General features: G+C 42.7%; 1 protein-coding gene across 5 annotated transcripts; it reads left to right on the top strand.

The window, feature by feature from the left end:
* The first annotated feature begins 313 nt into the window (after positions 1–313).
* Positions 314–19,674, top strand: PTGR2 (prostaglandin reductase 2). 5 transcript variants are annotated; one of them, XM_033146193.1, is made up of 10 exons: positions 314–402; positions 5,675–5,754; positions 8,616–8,734; positions 11,283–11,474; positions 11,575–11,745; positions 13,379–13,588; positions 16,698–16,819; positions 17,640–17,727; positions 18,245–18,284; positions 19,076–19,671. In XM_033146193.1, exons 2-10 carry the CDS (start codon positions 5,718–5,720, stop codon positions 19,138–19,140), a joined length of 1,044 nt encoding a protein of 347 aa, XP_033002084.1. In that variant the 5' UTR covers positions 314–402; positions 5,675–5,717; the 3' UTR covers positions 19,141–19,671. The 5 variants fall into 5 exon arrangements, 4 of the variants coding, with proteins under 4 accessions (XP_033002084.1, XP_033002092.1, XP_033002076.1 ...); XR_004426416.1 differs by having other exon boundaries at positions 319–402; positions 17,640–17,746; positions 19,076–19,674; XM_033146170.1 differs by having other exon boundaries at positions 334–409.
* Positions 19,675–19,879: the final 205 nt, after the last annotated feature.

Genomic DNA, 19,879 nt, shown 5'->3' with positions numbered 1-19,879 from the left:
TGCACCACTCCTCTTCCCGGATTATAGGCATGCCGATTTGGGAGTCAAATAATCCCACCCTGTTATGTGGAACTTACTCTCAAATAAGCTTACCTAGGACTGTACTTTTAAAAGCAGAACAACAAACACGAAAGTGCCTCCGATCCAAAGCAATGCAAGGCTGCAATTTCGACTGCTCGTTATCCATAGAGCAACCATACATACAGTAAATGGGAGGCTAAAGGGCCGAGGCCGGCGTTGCCCTTTTTAAGTGGGCCCGCGGTTCCCTGCATTACCCTTTTAAAAGGCAGGCTAGGCACATGCTGGGAAGGTTTCCTCCGGAGGGCTAGTTGCCCTTCGCGCGATTAATTGGCGATCCGGAGCGCAAAGGACTGACTCGGGCCTGCGTGCATTACACACAAGGTGATCGGTAGGTTTCTGCCTGGGGCGGGGGGAGGAGAAACAGGAGGAGGAGGAACTCAGCCGCCTGCAAAGGGCTTTTCCTTTTCTCCTCTCCAGCAAAAGCATTTGCATTGCAGGAAAGTTACTAGCTTCTTTGGGGAACGGCCATAGCTCAGCAGTAAAATGTTTGCTTTGCATGCTAAAGGTCCAAGGTTCATCGCCACGCGTCTCCAGGTAGGCGGGAGCCCCGTCTGAAATTCGCTGCTAGTCGAGGTACACAATGCTCAGCTACGATGGTGGACCAGTGTTCCGATTCGGTGTAAAGTTGCCTATGGGACAAGCGTTTAAATAAGTTTCCTTGCAAAACTATTGGGTCCCTCGCCTCGCTTTCTGTGCAGCCTGTGGACAGTCCACGCCCACCTCCTGACCACCGAAGCAGCTTTCCTGTCTCTTTTTAGCAGCTGCATGACAAGAGCTGCATGGCAGGCGGAAGTTCAGCAGGTGAAGTTTCCCCCGCCCCCCTTGCACGGTGGTGCGGTGACTGAACAGTTTCCTTGCCTAAACTTTCCTTCGTGCAGCTATTAAGTTAGCAGGAGCCAGCAAGAAATGAAATGAAAACCTAGATGTGAGCTGCCGCCTCTGGTGAGGTTGACAGTTTGGAAAGTGTTACCAATTCTTGCGTAGGTGATGATTGGCGGGAACAAGGGGAGGCATATAGAAACCAAAGGGTGACATGTTGTTTTGTCTGCAAAATAGTAGAATCATAGAATTAGAAGGGACCATCCAGCCCTCTGCAGTGCAGGAATCTTGCCCAATGCGAGGCTCAAACTCACAGTCCTGAGGTTGAGTCACTTACTCTACCAACTGATCCATGAGAGATTCTCTTGCAGGTGTTGTTCTTGCACATATAAGTCAGGAAAGTAGAATATAGGTTTTGGTGGGACCTATCCTAATATCATATCGGAACTCTGCTCAAAGATGAAAAGTGAATGCCCCTCCCTGGCCCTGCTCCATGTTTTCCTTGAATTTGTCCCCCTGGCCAGAATGTGGCCTTGATCTCTGCCTCTTGCATGGATAGAGACGGCTGTGTGGGTTGTATAGAAACTAGACTGCTGAACTAAGGGCCCACATTTGCTTCTGGCCTTGCTGTCACTGGAATGTGGCCCCTGGAAGGGTCACCAGAGGGGAATGTGGCCCTTGGGCGGAAAAAGATATTCACCCACCCAAGTAATATCTGATGGTTATATGTCAGCAGATAGCATTTTCCTGCTGTGTTATCCGCAAAGCCTGTAGAGCAAAGGGCATCCACCTACAGCTTCTCTTACTAATGATTATCATTATTATCCATTCAATTTATATCCTGCCTTTCCTCTCGTAGGAGCTCACTGTGGCAAACAGATCTGCAGTTTAAAACTGAAAGAAAACAAAAGTGCTCTAAAACAGTTTAAACATTCTAAAGACGATTACAGTTAGAAACATCTGAAAGCAGTGGCAGTTGATGAAAACATTATTCCACCCAGTGACCTCAGGGTTGCCAGGAACAGTTTACTTTCTTTTTTTCCCTTTTAATGCCTGGGTCTGCAGCAATTCAGAACGTAGTTCCAGTAACATGTCTGCAAGGTCAAGGACCAACCAGAACGTCACAGAATTGTGGCAAGCTTTGAATCCTCCAGATGTCTTCATAAGGCAGGATGGGGTGTGGGGGAGAGAACCTAAAACAAGAAGTACGAGAATTAGGCTGGATGTTGTAGCTTGTAGATTTAGATCCAAGACAGTCACTCCCTGAAGTTTAACTATCATGATGCATACCCAGGATTTGGGGATAAAAAGTAATGGCTGATTCATATCTCTGGCTTGTAAAACACATGCAAGGGTTCTCCCATAGCTTTTTTTTAAAATGGTGTGTGCATCTTGCTTTTCCTTTTTCCTTTTGCACTTTTAAAAATTGTTATAATTGAATAAAACAAAGCATGTCTAATTACAAACAACTGGACCCCCACCCCCCACCCCAAGTCAGTTTTTTAATATATACATTCAGGGGTTTGTTGGTTTTTTGCTTTAAAAAATGGGGTGCCAGTACTCAAGTGATGTGGGTGCCAGCACAAAATGGCTGCCCTATGGAGCATAACAGGAGTTTGTATACATTTGTATACATTAGTCATAACAACAAGTAATAATCCAGCATGTTTTCTGAGTTGATGCACTACAGTACTAGGATTTGGAGGCACGGATAAATAAGCTACCCTTCCCTTATGCAAGCAAAAGGATGTGCCTGAAATTACAAGCTGAAACTCTTTTCAATGGCTGCATCTCATGCCCTGGGGACTCAGGAAAAGTTCAGAAAATCACAGCGTTTTTCTCGGCATGCACATCCCTTTTGCTTATGGAAGTTTTTCATAAGCTATAGTTTTCCATTTGGTCAGAAATGGGAAACGATGATTAACAGCTTTGAAAACAACCCAGGATATTAAGTCACAATTTATTCATTTGAAGTTGGTTTAATATCATGGCTTGCTCTAGAATTGCTAACCATCGTTTCCCAGTTCAGACAAAATGGGAAAGTATAGACCTGGTTTGCTTGCTGGCTCTCGAAGGCAGGAACATGTGGGTAGTGTGTATCTCAACATTAAGCCAAGATCTGATCAAACACTGTCTCACTCTGTAGGACATGCATGAAGATGAGAGGATTTCCCCTTTGAATCCCATTCCCATGTTGCATTATAAGGTTAAAACGGACCCAATTACTTATTTTGTCCACCTCCTGCTCTGAAATAAGTGTGCATCTGCTTTAATGTGATGACTGAACGTTCAATGGAATAAAATGTCAGCTTTAAAAATGCATTCAACCACATTTCTTTCCTCCTTAACATTTTTATGAATGTGGTTTAAATTAGATTTGGAAGATGAGAGGAAAACTGGAAATTATATGTTACTTTGAAGTCAACAGGGGGGATTTGGGGAAGTCAATTTAAAAGATGAATTTATTGGATGTATGAATACAGTACCTGGCCCAGGAAAGGGGCCGGGCTTAAGCAATGATTTTAGTATAATATGAGGTTAAATGTGGAATGATTTTGTGTGCTCCTGTGGGAGGGGGGTTTGGATATTTCGCTCCCCTCGGTGGGAGAGGGGGGAGTATGAAAAGTTTAACCATGTAATGATTTGTGCTTGTAATTGGAAAATCTTATAATTTTTTAATAAAAAAATAAAAATGCATTCAAAAACATATGAAGACCTTCTCTAAATAGTTTATTTGCTAATGCTGTCCACAAAGTAAAATCTCAGTTTGCATTGATAATTCACCATTCTTCTTTCAATATAAGCAGAGATTGTCCTTTGCATTTGATTCTAAAGTGTACTGAAGTGTGATGTACATACTATCTGTTGCTCAGTCCAGCATATCTTAATGTGCAACTGTTATTAGAATTGTGAAGAGTGTTATTAGAAATGGGCAGGTGTTTCAACTTAATGTTGGGCTGCCATACATCTTGATTTTCCAGGACATGTCTAGGAATTAGCCCCCGGAAATAGCGTCCTGGATCATTTCTGAAATCGGGCCAATGTCTGGGGGTAAAATTGGGCCAAATATGCCCATAAAAGCTTGACAACTCTGTCCTGATTTTCACTTCTGGAGATATGGCAACCCTAGGTCTGGTTTTTACTTTTTGAAATATGGCAACCCTAACATAATGGGTAGTGTGTATGCCGTGGTGTTCTAATTTTAGCATTATGTATCTGCAAAAATAGAGCTTGCATAATCCAAAGGTGAGTGCCCAATCTTTACATAACAACATATTACTTTCAAAGGTTGTGTGGTCTAAATGCTTCATGACACTTAGTATCACTAATGTGATATTTGACTTCACAGTCACCTCTACTCCTCTTTCAAGCGGCTAAGGACTGCAAACGTCTGGAAGCATGTACAAGCTGTGCAGCTATATTGTACAGAGATTCCAATTTTCGTTTCTTAAAAAACTGAAGATTTCAGCAGCTGCATTGTTTCCCCAAAATGACAGGTCTTCTAATAAATATAATAAAATAGCATGAATGTCACGGGAATCAGGGTGGGTGTGATCTTTCTTCTACCTGGTACAAGATTGCTAGTTAAACCCATCCAGATCCATAATTTAACAGCAAGAAGACTTTTACCTTCTTCAAATCAGCGTAGTTCACAGGAAAGGATTGTGCTGTAAATGATGCAGTATCTCTGATGATGATAAAGCCATGCCATTGGTAAGTCTGTAGATGCAGTTCCTCAATCGTATTTATGTTGTTATGGTTAGTTATGTTAATGGTTTATTATTATTATTATTATTATTATTATTATTATTATTATTATTGATTTACTTGTAATTAAGTCTGTTTAGGATTGCGGCTTTTGTACTTGAAGATCTGCCAACCAGCGGGGGCTCTTCTCTGGTGTTGGTGCTGGAAAATACATTGTCCTTGGCAGAAGCTTTGACTTAATGCCCATTGAAATCCAGCTGCATAGAAAAGCCAGCTTGCAAATGCTTTCCAACGGCTGAGCCTTGGGTTCCTGCCCATTGCCAAAACAGTTTCTGAAGCATATTAAGACAAAGTGCTAGTGTTTACATTAATGTTATTTTTAAAATGGCTTTTGTTTGCATGGTTCTTGCATATTTTAGCAAGCCTAGCTCTTTCCCACTTTGTTCTTTACACCGTGCTTTTCCAATCTGTTCTTCACTTTCTGTGCCTGCTAACATTGTTTCCCATCAACATACTTGCAAGTCCTAGAGGCAAAGAAGAAAGTGTAGCACTTTGCTGGATTTTCCTACCTAAAACTGATAGATATTTAGTTGTTTGTATTTTCTGTGTCTGTGGGAAGCCAATTAATGTCCAGAGTGATAAATCTAATCCCTCTCTTTGACTTCTTGCATTGGCTTGGTTAGCCCACAACTCTAAGCCATGGTTTGTCTAGCCCAAGTGTGGATTGTTTGATCATCCAAACCCTGCCCAACAGACTCACCATGGCTTATTTTCTATCTGGATGATGGTTTGGTGTTTTATCTGCACTCAACAGCCTTGTTTAACTAAATGCTTGCCAAGTTACAAAAGCACAAGGCAAGGGCAGCTGGAAAACAAAACAAGCCTTGGTAGAACAAGCCATAGCTTGTTTGCTTCTTTGTGAGACAACTCATGATTTGCTGAGCAGACCATGCTTAAAAGACCATGGTCTAGTGTTATGTGTGAACACAACCAAAGTTCTCTCATTTATTACCCTAAAACAGACATCTTGTAACCTTATCTGTGTTGAATATCTTTTGCTTTGCAGTGAAACCTACTTCCACCTGTGCAGGATTTTGGCAAGAGGGCTGATGATTATACAAAGAGTGGTGTTGGGTTCACGCCCTGGTATGTTTCTACTTGTCGGAGAACGATAATGAGTTTGGTGTGCTTGCAAAATGTGGAAGCTAGGCAGGAAAAATGCAACTAGCAGCCAGATTTCTGCAGAAAGCTTTTGACAGTAGTGCTAAAAAGCCTGTGGTGAAACCTTTTAACGGCCTATGTAAAATCTTCGGCAAGGCATTCACAGCAGGCATTCTTTTTATATCAGAAGTGTTTGTGAAAATTATCTTTGCTGTTGTTGTAAGAATGCAACAGGGTAAGCAATAGGCTTACTAAGAATAGTATCATCTTACAAAGCGTGGTGTGAACTTAAGCCCGTATGTTGTAAGCAGCAAGAGCTGCACATGCATTAGTGATTCATACCAATAACAATAGGGAACAATTTAGTACCAGTAACTAGGGATGGGAAAGAAATCCAGTTCAGTACACCTTTAAAGGCAAATTGCTTAATTCACGCTTTCTGAAAGGGTATGTTAACTGAAACCACAGTTCTCCTCTGAAATCTGCAGGTCTCCAAATTTTACAATTCACGTGTACAAAAACACGTACAAAAGTGCACATACTAGGTAGGGTAAAGCATGCATAAAAATGCACATATCCATCAAAATAACATGCAAAATGCATGGTAGGAAAACTTGATTTGTAATAATATGTACAATAGGCAAAACCTAAATGTGTAAATTAGTATAAAATAGCACTAAATTGCTAATGAATTTTCATGAGGACTTTCAAAACAAAAATCACAAGCTGATTTCAAAATGTGGAGAACTGAATATTGGGAAATGGGGAGGAAGAGAATCATTGTACACCACCTTGAGATCCTTGGAAGATAAAAAGGTAAAGGTAAAGGGACCATTAGGTCCAGTCACGGACGACTGGGGTTGCAGCGCTCATCTCACTTTACTGGCCGAGGGAGCCGGTGTACAGCTTCCGGGTCATGTGGCCAGCATGACTAAGCTGTTTCTGGCGAACCAGAGCACTGCACGGAAACGCTGTTTACCTTCCCGTTGGAGCAGTACCTATTTATCTACTTGCACTTTGTGCTTTCGAACGTTTTTATAAATCAAATAAAATGAAATAAAAATTAAAAGTTAAGATTTGAAAAATGATAGAGAATCTGAAATTGGCAAATTGGCCTATCCCGACGAAGAAGTAATTTATGAATGGCATCTAAGATGGCTGCATATATCCTTCTAGCCAGTTGTTCATTTCTCTTTCCTCTCAAGTTTATTAAGCAGCTGGACATCCTTGCTCTTAAGTTTTCATTATCTTTTCCCAACTTTTTTCCATTTATGTCACTGGCATGTTGGAAAGCTACCTTTAAGTACAGTGGTACCTCAGGTTGCTTACGCTTCAGGTTACATACTCCGCTAACCCAGAAATAACGCTTCCGCTTAAGAACTTTGCTTCAGGATAAGAACAGAAATTGTGCTCTGGCGGCGCAGCGGCAGTGGGAGGCCCCATTAGCTAAAGTGGTGCTTCAGGTTAAGAACAGTTTCAGGTTAAGAACGGACCTCCAGAACAAATTAAGTTCTTAACCCGAGGTACCACTGTAGTCCCCAAGCTCCCAAAATCCTGTATCTAATTCAGTTAAGTCCCAAATTCCCTCCCCCCCCCGAGCTTGTTTCCATTTATTTATTTATTTTAAAAATTCTATAACACTGTTCATTTAAAGGGGGGAAAAACCAGAGGGCTTTACAACAATTACACATAAAACCATAAATGATTAAAAAAAAACAACCATGCACTAAAATCAGGAATTGACTAACTATTGAGGAAATAGGCATTCTTAATTGCCTGCACAACTCTGACAGAATAGAAGAGTTTGCAGCAGGCGATCTGAAAGCTGAAACTGACGGTACCTGCTGAAACTCATGTAAGCATGGTTAGAATATCATTGAGCTAAATATGCTTTGTCAGGCCTGGAGTCAGCAGACAGCAATGGCAGGCGGTTGCTGGGGGCCCAGGAGGGCCGACTATAGCTTATGCTGGTTCAGGCGGATCTTCATTGTCGTCTTTTTTTTAAAGTAGGCCTCAATGCTGAGAGGAAAACACAGCCAGCTACAGTTACCATGTTTCTTCTCCCAGTGTCTCAAGGCCCAGAGGAATTTTTTTTTTGGGGGGGGGAATGAAGTTAGCGGTGATTGCAGCTATCTGGGCTGGTTCAGTGCTTCTGCTCAGTGGATTAATGCTAAGAGGAGTATTTGGCAGCTGTGGTGCACTTTTGGGGCACCTCCTGTTCCTCTAATCCTTCTCACTGCCCACCCAGTCGGCTCTCTGGTGCTGCCAGGAGGGTGGTACTTGGGGAGGACCTGAGAGGGCTCAGGGCCCCCTCAAATCTGCTCCTGGCATATGTATCACACTCAACTCAGAAGTTTTAGAGGACTGCCTGGAGGAAGCAAGCAGGGCAGGCAGGAATAGTGGCGAGATGGAGAAATATACTAGGAGGAAGGGAAGTTGCAGAGTTGAAACATAAGGAGGCAGGGAGGAACTGATAGGGAGATGCCTGGGGGAGGAGTTCACAGGATGAGGCAATAAAGTTTACTGGAGTTCAGTTATCGGTTTGTTTTGAGTCATCTGAGCTCAGATGTAGATTTAAAACCCTGATTTAGCTGCTCTAGCAGCCCTCCTCAGCTGTTCCGACAACTGCCTAAACCCATATGTGAGGGATGGGAAACAAGCTTGCTGGGCTTGCCCCTCATTCCCATCCCGCCCCATGCATGGAAGGGTGCCTGCTTGCTGTCTGAAGTTAGAAATATAACCCTGCTTTCCCCTGGCGCTTACCCAGTTGCCGGAACGCTTGAGGAGGGTAAGCATCTGGCCAAGAGAGAAATTTTGCCATTCAACTTGTAACCTACCCATTCTAGGTGTCAATGGAGAGCCAGTTGCAGGAAACTTTCGTACGGAGGAAGCTACCCTACCGGATAAAATTGCTGAGGGTCAAGTCAAAGTTCGTACACTTTATCTGTCTGTTGACCCTTACATGGTAAGTATATGTGGCAGGTGGTATGTGATAAGCATGCAATAAAATTTGGAGCTCACAGGAGCTCAGTTTGCCAGCTGTAGCATTTAATGTGAACAGAATTATTCATATCTCGGTCCAATATTGGCTTATGTACAGTTTCGGTTTGGGGGGTCTTTTGGCCTGCGTAGATAGCTATGAACTGAGGGCATGAGCATGCATGTGCAAGATATGTATGCACATACTTGTCTTTTTTTCCTTGGTGTGGCCCATATCAATTGCCTGAGTGTTTAAAACAGTTAGGTGATCACAGTAGTCAGGACTGAAAGTAACATAACTTAGGGTTACCATATTTCTAAAAGTGAAAATCAGGACACAAAAGCTTGGCAAAGTTGTTGAGATTTTTTTTTTTGTAAAATCTAAATAATAATAAAAAATGTTTTTGAGCTATTCTTAAGGAAATTCACCAAAATCTACACTTTTGACGTGGGTTGCCATACGTCCGGACACCATATATCTGGACCCTAACATAACTGGTGTGTGTGTATGGGTGTGTGTGTGTGTGTGTGAGAGAGAGAGAGAGAGAGAGAGAGAGAGAAGAATATCAGGATCTTATTCTGCTTCTGTCATGAGAATGTGGGCATCCCATAGTGTTACATGTATGAGCCAACCATGCGCTCTCCCAAGTGTTGTTCATAGCTAGATACCGGTAGCTTTTCTTTGAAGCCTGCTTGAGTGCTTCCAGTTCTCTTAAGATTCCCTCACTGCTCTACATCACAAATATAAAATTACCGGTTTACCTCAGAACAGGGCCCAGAACAAGGGTGAGTGGGGAGGAATGGATTCAGAGAAGTAGCTGTGTTTATGCTATTGCGGGGCTGGGGAACATGCTCCCCTTCAGATGTTGTTGGACTCCAGCTCCTGTCAACCCAGGACTGTTGTCCTGGTTGGCTGGGGCTGATGGGAGCTGGAAATCTAAGCAAAACCTTAAGAGCCACAGGTTCTATACCCCTGGCTTATTGCAACAAAAAGCGGGGGAATTATTGTGGCAAAAGGGCTTCTGAGCCTGCTGTTTTCATTGGGTGGAAAGCTCCTATTGGTACCAGTGTAGCCTCTCTGCTCCTCGCCTTGAATCAGGATGTGGTGGTTGCAAAGTTCATGCCCCTCAATTGTCCCTACCCTGTGCTGCCTATTTATTTTCATTTTAAAATGGTCTATGCAAGAACTAAAGATGTGACCAATGTCATGTCTAGTTTGGCCCTTAGTAACCCTGTTCCGTAATATTATGAATAAGGGAACAGGGAATATTTCACAAGCTCACAGGTTCTAATTTGCTTACCAACAAAAGCTGGTAAAGGAAGTGCATTCATTAATCAATGCTAAGGATTGTCTGCTCTAGAACTACAGACATTCCAGTCTAGGAAGATAGGAATCTGCCTTATACAGAACCAGGCCATTGTTCTGTCTGACTCAGCAGTGTGCAGTGGCTGGCAGGAGCTCTCCAAGGTTTCGACTGGGGATGTTCCCAATCCTACCTGGAGATTCTTGAGACTTTCTCCATGGAAACTGACAGATGCTGTACCATAGAGCTATGGACCTTCCCTTATTCTGTTACAAGTTAGCCTAGAGTCTGAGCACAAGATTGCTAGATAGATAGATAGATAGATAGATAGATAGATAGATAGACAGGGTACAACAGTGCCAATTATTTTCCTGCTCATTGAATAAAACAGTTTGGTCCCATCCCCCGCCCACTGGTTTTAGCTGTTCTTACTTTATCTGGAAGTCCCTATTCGGGGGGAAAGGCAGAAAATAAATAAATAGGTTGATAATCAGTGTTAGAAACAGATATGAAAGCTAGGAGCTAAATGGCACTTTAAATCTAAGTTAGAGGTGCAACAAGGGAATGTCTAGGCACACTTTTTTATAACAAGAATACAAAGCTGAAAACGAATGAACTGCAGCTAAAATCTTATATTCATTTTTCACATGGTCTAGCCCTCATCTGAAGACTGCAAAAAACAAAGCCATGCTCCCCCTGCCCGCCCTCCTAATATTCTTAAGAGGGTCTCTTCTCCAGTCTTCAGAGAGTAGCTGCAAGTGGGGAGGCAGAAAAAGCTCCTCCTTTCCTTCCACTGTGCAGTTTTAATCTGAAATTTTAGGCACAGTACTGCACCCAGAGCTCAGAAACTGCTCGCGCTAATGAAATTCCCTGTCGCAAAACACGCCTAGAACAATGGGAGTTTTGAACGCTGATGATGATGATGATGATAATAAAATAATAATGATGATAACAACAACAACAACAACAACAACAACAACAACATAGCCCTTTAGTCAAGTGGAACTGAATAGGATTTCCTTCAGTGTTATCTGTGCATTGCCATGCTGTTAATACAGGAAAAATTATAAGATCCTGTTGTGAAGAGGAATGAAGGAAGATAGAAGCAAAAAGCTCCGAAGATAAGACAGGGCTTTAGTTGTTGTTAATGTTAAGAGATGTTCAGAATAACTATACTGTACCTGGTTGTATTTTAAAGGATTATCTCACGGCAAACATTTTGTCTTTCAGCGATGTCGTATGAATGAAGACTCTGGTTCTGAGTACCTCCAGTCCTGGAAGTTGTCTGAAGTCACTGATGGTGGGGGAATTGGTTCTGTGGAGGAAAGCAAAGATGCCCGTTTTGCTGCAGGAGACGTTGTAACTTCCTTCAACTGGCCCTGGCAGACAAAGGCCATTCTAGATGGGAAGCAGCTTGAGAAGGTAGAGTTCTTGCAGCTGATGGTTCCATTTAATTCAGGGGGTGGATGGAGGTGGTATAACACTGGGGTCTATGCCTTTTTAACACCTTGTCTCTGCTCAGATTGATCCACAGCTTGTAGACGGTCATCTTTCCCATTTTCTGGGTGCAGCTGGCTTGACTGGGCTGACATCTTTGCTAGGAATAAGAGAGAAAGGACATGTGTCTCCAGGTGCCAATCAAACTATGGTGGTCAGTGGGGCTGCTGGTGCTTGTGGTTCATTGGCTGGGCAGGTAAGCTGATTTAAGACTAGTATTTGCATCTTAAGAGGAGGCTTTTGCTTTTTTGCATGTTTTGAGGTCAGCTGTATTAGCTGCAGATGTAATTGTGTTCATGTTATCCCAGTGATGTGGGAGCCACCAGGTGAGAAACCATAGACCATGTAGGGGGATGCTGAGCCTCCTTCCATGCCAATGTCCACCCTTGGGAAATGGAGTTGGTACTGATGTGCGGAAGAGCTACAGCAGGGCTCCTCTTTGTGGTTCCAGACTTCTCACATTACCCCAGTGGTGAAGGATAGAATACAGTGGACGCTCGGGTTACGAAAGCAATCCGTGCGGGAGGCGCGTTCGCAACCCGCGCCGCTGCGTCTGCGCACGCATGTGATGCAATTCAGTGCTTCTGTGCATGCGCAAAGCACGATTGTCGGAACCCGGAAGTAACCCGTTCCGGTACTTCCGGGTTCGGCGCGTTCGTATCCCACAACGAGCGCAACCTGCAGCGAGCGCAACCCGAGGTATGACTGTAGTTCTGTAGTGACTCCAATGTCACAGGAATAGCAGCAACAACAACAAACAAGCGTAAGATTTGGAACGACCAATATATCCAAATCTCCTTCATCTCCTCAACACCCCACTGAAAACCACTTATAATTGCTCACCAGAAGCTAACTGAGCTTTCACTTTGGTGGGGATAGCAGCTGAAATTGAAAGCCTTTGATTAAATCAGTTTTGCATAGAGGGGGCCAAGGCTGAGAAACAGTGGCCCAGGAAAGATGGCCATGAATGTGTGGAAGGCCACAGGCTCATGATATAGTTGGCATTTCATAGACCTGCTGGCTGTGTGAACCAGCACCTCCAAGTGGACACATTTGGTGGTGTGATTTTTGTGATTGTAGCAGCTTTATTTCAGGCAAATCACTGTGGCTCTGAGTCTGCTGCACGAGACACGGGCCTGTCCACATTTCATAATTAGTTAGCTGTTAATCTACTCCCCCCGCTCCACATTTGAATTAGACTGAAGTAGTCTACAGCAACTTTGGTCTTTCCTATTCATACCACATGGCCCTTTCTTTTGTGCTTTTCCCTTCTTCTGATTTGTTGATTTTATTATGCTGATTAAGTACCAAGAGGGCATGCACACCGTTGTTGTTGTTGTTGTTTGTTTGTTTGTTTGTTTTTAAAAAATGTTTCCTCTCCCAAGAAGCACATAAAGGCACAAAGTCAGGCAATTGTCCATTTGCTTGTGCAGTTTTTCTGATTTTGTTGGTGCCTGAGGGATCAACAGCTGGAGGAAATCCTCTCTGCATAGGAAATAGTTACAAGCAGTGCCAGAAGAGATATGAAACCACTGAGGAAGTAGTGGACATGGTAAAATGAGTAGCAGAAAGTGACAGTTGATCCACTCATCCATCCCAAAGCACCAAAACAAATTATCTGCAATCCCAAGTGTAGTGAGTTGGAACCAATTTTGTGGATAATCTCTTATGCACTGACTTCAGACCCTCACTCTAGTGATTCCACTGTACCCCGGTTTTTTTTTGTTACAGATTTTTTTTTTTAAAGAATTGTCATGATGCATGAAAAATTGTTGCATGGTGCTAGAAGTTAATGGACTGTGGTGATTGTGGTTATGATGCTTCCAAAGATAGGTTCCCTGGAGGGCTGTTCCAGAGTGGTTGGTATCTGTGGCACCGACGAAAAATGCTCTATTCTGGTGTCAGAAATGGGGTTTGATGCAGCTATCAACTATAAGAAAGAGGATGTGGCACAACGGCTGCACGAGCTCTGCCCGGCGGGAGTGGATGTGTACTTTGACAATGTTGGTGGAGACATCAGTGATACAGTGATCAGTCAAGTGAGTGTGCATGTTACCCGTTTTGTGCCTTCCCATTAATTACTCCGGATTCCGTGCAAACTGGTAGACTTTTACTGTAAATCTGTCTGACCGATGAACCACAAGATTATCACAATAACCTTGCCCAGTTATGCTGCTAGGACCTTTGTGAGGCTTCTTATGAACCCTCTTTAAGCATTTAAAGAGGTTAAAAGTGCATAGACAGGGGCAGGTACTGCATATACAAGTCTCTGCCCACAATGTCTCGCCCGCCCCCCCCCCGCCACACACATGTGCTCATCTCACACTTTTGCATGCTGACTTAAATGGCTTAAAGGAGGTTTCTGCATCTGTTTAGCTGAATGCAGGTGGGAGCGAGCAGCTGGGTACACTTGCCCCTAGGCATTGGAGGGTTAAGTTGGTTGGGGCTCTGCACTGGGGACCGGATGCTTTTTTGTTTGTGTTTACTGTATAACTTTATTCTAGCAAGACTCCTCCCCTGGGCCTCAGACAAGCTCCGCACAGGCCTGGCTGAATGTGCCTAGAAGCCCTGCTCCATCTGGATTCCCAATCACACGAAAGCTTCTAAGGATCTTTAGTGGAGTGCAACTAGAAGTCCCTTTAGACCTTCACACTCAGCATGCAAAGGCCTGAGAGGAGCTCCCACCTGTGGGGACATTGAAGGTGGAACTTCTGTGTGCCTCCCTTTCCCTCTACACACTTTTAAGCCTCGCCCGTTCAGGCAAATGTCCAAAGACAGCTATAGGGCCACAAATTATAAAGAGTTTTTAAAAGAACAGTTGCGCTGGGAGTTTAGTGGTGCTTGGGCAGGGGCAGGGAAGGAGATATTTCCAGTTATTGGGCTGGCTTGTACTTTGGTCTCTGGAGATTACACAGTTCACCTCAACTGTGCAGTTTCCACTAGACATATTTTTAAAATGGATGCTGCGATCCTATGCATGCTTACCTGTGAGTTCCATTCAGGGCAGTGTGACTTAGGTTTAAGTAAAAAACATAGGACTGCACTGTAAAAGTGGCCAAGAGCCTTGCAGCATCACCCATAACACTTTCTCAATCTTTTGTTTTAAATTTATTTTTTTGTTTAATTAATTGGAGACTGTGTGCTGCCTTTCTGTTCAGCTGTGCACACCTGAAACTTCAGAATGAAGCAGCCAGAGATCTAGAGCACATTCCATCTTCAACAGTTAAACTAGCTCCCTGTTCTGGAGTAAATCCAAAATGCCAGTACTGACATCCACAGTTCAATCCTTTGTATGTCTACTCAGAAGTGATCCCCATTAAGTTCAATGTGATTGACTCCCATGTAGGTGCATATAGGATTGCAAACTTGAAGCTTTACAAAAGTATAGCTATCAGAAGGAGCAATTCCTCTCATATGTACCTTTTTAAATGCTCAACCCGGCTCTAGACCCCAGGTGCCACTGCCATCCAGGGTAAGACATGGAGCAAAAAGAGTGTTGCAAGAACTCTCTACCTTCGAGCCCTTGGTGTGGACTTCTAGATGAGTTATCATTTGAGACAACCTTCTCACCTGCCAGATGTGGTCTGTGGGAGGTGAGAGAGATGATAATCTGGCCTGTCATCCAGATCCAGTTTCCTGCTCCTGGTATAAAGTGTTCTTGTGGCACATTTCAGCTGGATGGGAGAAAGCTTTCTCCATTTCACTGCTATTGTTCATGTTGCTTGGCATGGTGACAAGTTAAATTTGTTCCCCTGTAATGCACCATTGACTGAGATTGAGGGTATGTTGACATATATTTACTTTTGTTTTTCTTATAAAAGAGTACATGAAAAGAATATATTTCTGGTTGTTGTGGCAGCATGTAGGCCAGATGAACTGAATGTTCTTCAGCTCTGATTCATAGTGCATAGTAAACACACACTGTTTCTTTGGGCTGTTCTCTTAATTGGCATGGGCAAACCATTTAACAACATTTTAACAGTTTAACAGTTGCCATTTAGCAAGTGTTTTCAAACTGTATACGGGGGTCCCTCAGAAGCCAGTTGGGGTCCCCCTATGAGAATATTGGTAGTGGCAAGCACATTTCTCCACCAGACAGTTGTTTGCTAGCAGGTTGCCCCACCTTTGTTGTGCAAAGTTGCCCTTCCAGATAGCAATTATTCAGTAACATTGGGGAAGCATTGCAGAACCACTATTTAAGTAGAATGGTGTGTGGACAGACCAGTATAAACTACCATCAATGCACTGCTATTGTGTCAACATGTTGCAACATACACCCACAAAAAGGCCTGCCAGTCTGAAGGCCCCCCCCAGTCTTTATTGAGCATCATTTCTTATTTGTTAATGGGACAGTTGTATGACAATAAGCATTCATACTCATTTGTATGCATGGTGTTTACAGTCATGTCGTCCCGTTAATTATTTGTTCAACCTTTACTTTTCACTTTCCTAATTGCAAACAGCTGCTGTTTTTAAAGTGGATTTGTTGTGCCACGGCAATTTAGGACTCATCTATACTGTTGTTTAATGTGAATAGTAGGCCCCCTGTACCTGAATTAATTCTCCTTAGTCCATATGATGTTCTGCTCTAAATCATGACTTTCCCACACATTCCGCTCCTTCAATCTGGATCTTCTCATACCCTCTCCTTTTCAGCATATATCTGGTATGAGAAAATCCAGATTGAGGGAGGAGAAAGTGTAGGAAGGATTTGGAGGAAAACATCGTATGGAAAAGGGAGAATTAATGGAGGTCCAGGAATCTTACTATCCACATTAAACACAGTATGGATTACCCAATTTTAATCAACTTTAATTGTGCAAATTTGGACTTCTGATATGTGCTTGAATTCCTCCCACGAAATAGTGACAGTCCATAGGAGGCACCTTTAGAGCTCCATTATGCTTCCACTTCCTTGTCCTTTTATCACAGTAGCTGAGACTTCACCCTTTTCTGTTTCCACCAACTGCTGCTCGCAGAATCTGGGGTAGATCTTATTCCTTGAAGGAAATCAAGCACTCGGCAATGCAGCCGTAGATCCCTTCTCGAGGAACAGATTAATGGAAACAGAATGTACTTTATGTATGTTTACAGCTTAGTCTTTATGGCAAGGCAGTAAAGTACTCTCTCTCATTTTGTCTCCAACAGATGAATCCAAATAGCCATATTATTTTATGCGGCCAGATCTCCCAGTACAACAAGGATGTGCCTTACCCCCCTCCTCTGCCTCCTGCAATAGAAGAAATAAGGAAAGTGCGAAATATCACAAGGTATTTCTCCTTTGTTGGCCTAGCCACCTCCTGGGCTGAACACATTATTATTAATGATCATTATTATTTATTAAATTTCTATACCTCCCTGTATCTGAGGATCACAAGGAAGTTTACAATATCAAAACACAAAAATACACAACACAGTAACAAACAAGAGCAACAACCCCACAATTTAAAAGGCCATAGGTGGTTTAATTAGCCCGATATGTTACTTCTGCTGGGACATGTTAACATTTTTTTGTCCTAAGGGCAGACTTACTAGATCTTTGCATTGCGGCACCTTTATGGAAAGTTGTCCCCTAAATGTTCATTTGAAAATAGAGATCAATCAGATATTTACTGAAACCAATACCCATGTTGCTTACCATCAGGGTGGAAGCCACTTGACAGAAAACAAGCTGGGAAGAAAAGCTTCCATTCACTATTGAGGGAAATGCGCCTAGTGCGTGAAGCACATGCACAAATGTGCAGCTAATAAACTGCTCATTGGATAAATGTATGTGAAGTAGGGAAATGTTTTCTTTTGCAATATTGCTTAATATTGTCAGATGTTTGGTACGCTGAGGATGCACACTTACTTGGGAATAATCCCCACTGAACTCAGTGGTACTTTCTTTGGAACAGGCCTGTCTAGGGTTGTTTATTGCAAAAGATGGGTATGTTGGGGTAGAAAATCTAATTACTGCTTTAGATTGGTAACTGCTGCAGTAATTCCCCTCTTGCATGCAGAATTGAACCTGAAAAGAACCTTCTGGAATGTTTTCAACTAACATCACTACCTAATGAATGAAACACCCATCATTCTCCTATTTCATAGGGAAAGATTTCTAGTTCTGAACTACGCGGAGAAATTTGCAGCTAGTACTATGCAGCTCTGCCAATGGATCAAAGAGGGAAAACTGAAGGTATGACACAAATCTGAAGGTAATTGCATATGCGCTGCAGCTCTGGCTTTTAATCATGAAAACCAGCTTTTCTCATTTGTCCTGGTCATTGTGTAGTGCCTCAAATATCCTATTTCATCCAATGAGCATAGAAGCTTTTTTAGAAAAACAAAAAATTAATAATCTAGACTGCTTTCAGCTTCCAAGATGGGAGCTCAAAAGGAACAATATGGGGTGGCTTGCAAATTGGGGTGCAAAGCTTGGGAACCCTGCACATGGGGTTTCGAAAGGTTGGTGGGGCAACCCACCTGTCAATTGTGTAACTGGCAAGCGGGTTGGCTGGCTGGGTTGGGGCTGGCTGAAGATCTGACCCCCAGAGCCAAAAGGGTTCCTCATCTTTGAATCTAGTGGATTAGATGAGGTAAAGCTAACTTTTTTATTATTATTCCCCAATGAGTTGAAAACTGTTTGCTTTTTAGGAAACAAAACCAGATTAGAAAACAAACACCTTATACTTTCTTATTTTCTGCTTTTACAGGCTAAAGAGACTGTAGTAAAAGGCTTAGAAAACATTGGAGGTAAGGTATTATTTGTTCTTCACAGTTACCTGTCCTTAAGTACAGGGCGGGGATGAACTATAGTCTAGTGGTAGAGCAGGTAGACAGCCCCAGGCTTTCCAGCTCCAGTTGAAAGGATCTGGTAACAGGTGTTGTAATACATGTTCTTCAACCTTTCCCCACCTGCAACCCTGCAGAGGATGTTGGACTACATATCCCATCATTCCTGGCCATTGGGTAAGCTGGCAAGTGATGAATGGCGTTGGCCCCTGTCAGCAGTCCTATTTTTCTAGAAATCAAAGTGCTGGAACTCGCCATGAACATCTCCCTCGCTCTCTTAGAATGTGCTGGAACTGAGTTCCTGTGATTTCCCCCGGGGGTAAAACAGCCCTGAGTGTAGGCATTATAAATATGGCTTCCTATAACATTAAAAGCTATGGAATGCTAACTTTATCCCTTACTCAGATTAGGAGTTTGATTTAAGCTGAATTTACTTCAGTTTAAAAGCATTTGACTATAAATCTATACTGGAATAAAATCTAATAACTGTGTTAAATAGTTGGGCATTAAAAAAAAAATCTCAGGTAGCCATTGCAATCAGTTTGCTTTAATGTATTTTCAGCAACCTGTTCAGCTTAACCTTACCAAAATTGTCAGAAGAAAAATCTATTTACAGGCACAAAACTGATCCTTGCATTATGATTGTTTCGGTAACAAAGAAACCAAATACATTTAAGTCCAATAAGAAATTATTCTTTTTTTAAAAAATAAGGAACAATGCACTTTTACTACTTACTTTTGTTTTGTTGTAGCTGCTTTCCAGTCTATGATGAGCGGGGGCAACATCGGGAAACAAATAGTGCTTGTTTCTGAGTAAATGAGTCATCGTACTGTTTCCTGAGTGTCAACTATGAAGAAAAAGCACCTTATATTTGCAAAAGTTTGGCACTATATTCTCCTTGGATAGGTTCTCCCGTTGCATGACCAGAAACAGATTCCTAGTTTCGTATTCTCATTTAATAGCTGGCTTCTTATCTCACTGTTGTGACACTAACAGAAGGCAAGTCCAAGTTTTGATTCCAGGTCCCCTTATCTGAAGTTCCTTGTGTATTTTTGTACACGTTGCCTTAAGACAGGAATTTTGTAAAAGTAAGAGTATTATCTATGCTGCCCTTCAATCTCAAGTTTCTGAACACTACTATTTAGCAATAATTGTGCCACACTGTTATAGTATGCCTTGGTTGCTACTAGATGTGAGGAAAAAGATAAATGCTTCTGATACTACAGCTGGTAATGCTGTTTAAAAAAAAAAGAAAAGTTCTAACTTGGCTTCTTGATTAATGCGATCAAGTGTCCTTCTAGGTACGATAACAGACAACCTGATTCTTTCAGTTCTTCATAATCCTGCCCACACTAGAGTATAAGGTAAAGGTAAAGGGACCCCTGACCATCAGGTCCAGTCGTGTCCGACTCTGGGGTTGCGGCGCTCATCTCGCTTTATAGGCCAAGGGAGCCGGCGTTTGTCCACAGACAGCTTCTGGGTCATGTGGCCAGCATGACAAAGCCGCTTCTGGCGAACCAGAGCAGCGCACGGAAACGCCGTTTACCTTCCCGCT

The sequence above is a fragment of the Lacerta agilis genome, chromosome 1, assembly GCF_009819535.1.
Source record: "Lacerta agilis isolate rLacAgi1 chromosome 1, rLacAgi1.pri, whole genome shotgun sequence".
NCBI lineage: Eukaryota > Metazoa > Chordata > Lepidosauria > Squamata > Lacertidae > Lacerta > Lacerta agilis.
The sequence above is the reverse complement of the archived record's forward strand: the minus strand, read 5'-3'. Positions and strand labels throughout refer to the sequence as shown.

Coding starts and splice junctions, on each gene's coding strand:
- PTGR2 (XM_033146193.1), top strand. CDS start 5,718: ATGATTATACAAAGAGTGGTGTTGGGTTCACGCCCTG. Junction 8,735..11,282: donor TGTCTGTTGACCCTTACATG/GTAAGTATATGT, acceptor TTTGTCTTTCAG/CGATGTCGTATGAATGAAGA. Junction 17,728..18,244: donor TCAAAGAGGGAAAACTGAAG/GTATGACACAAA, acceptor CTGCTTTTACAG/GCTAAAGAGACTGTAGTAAA.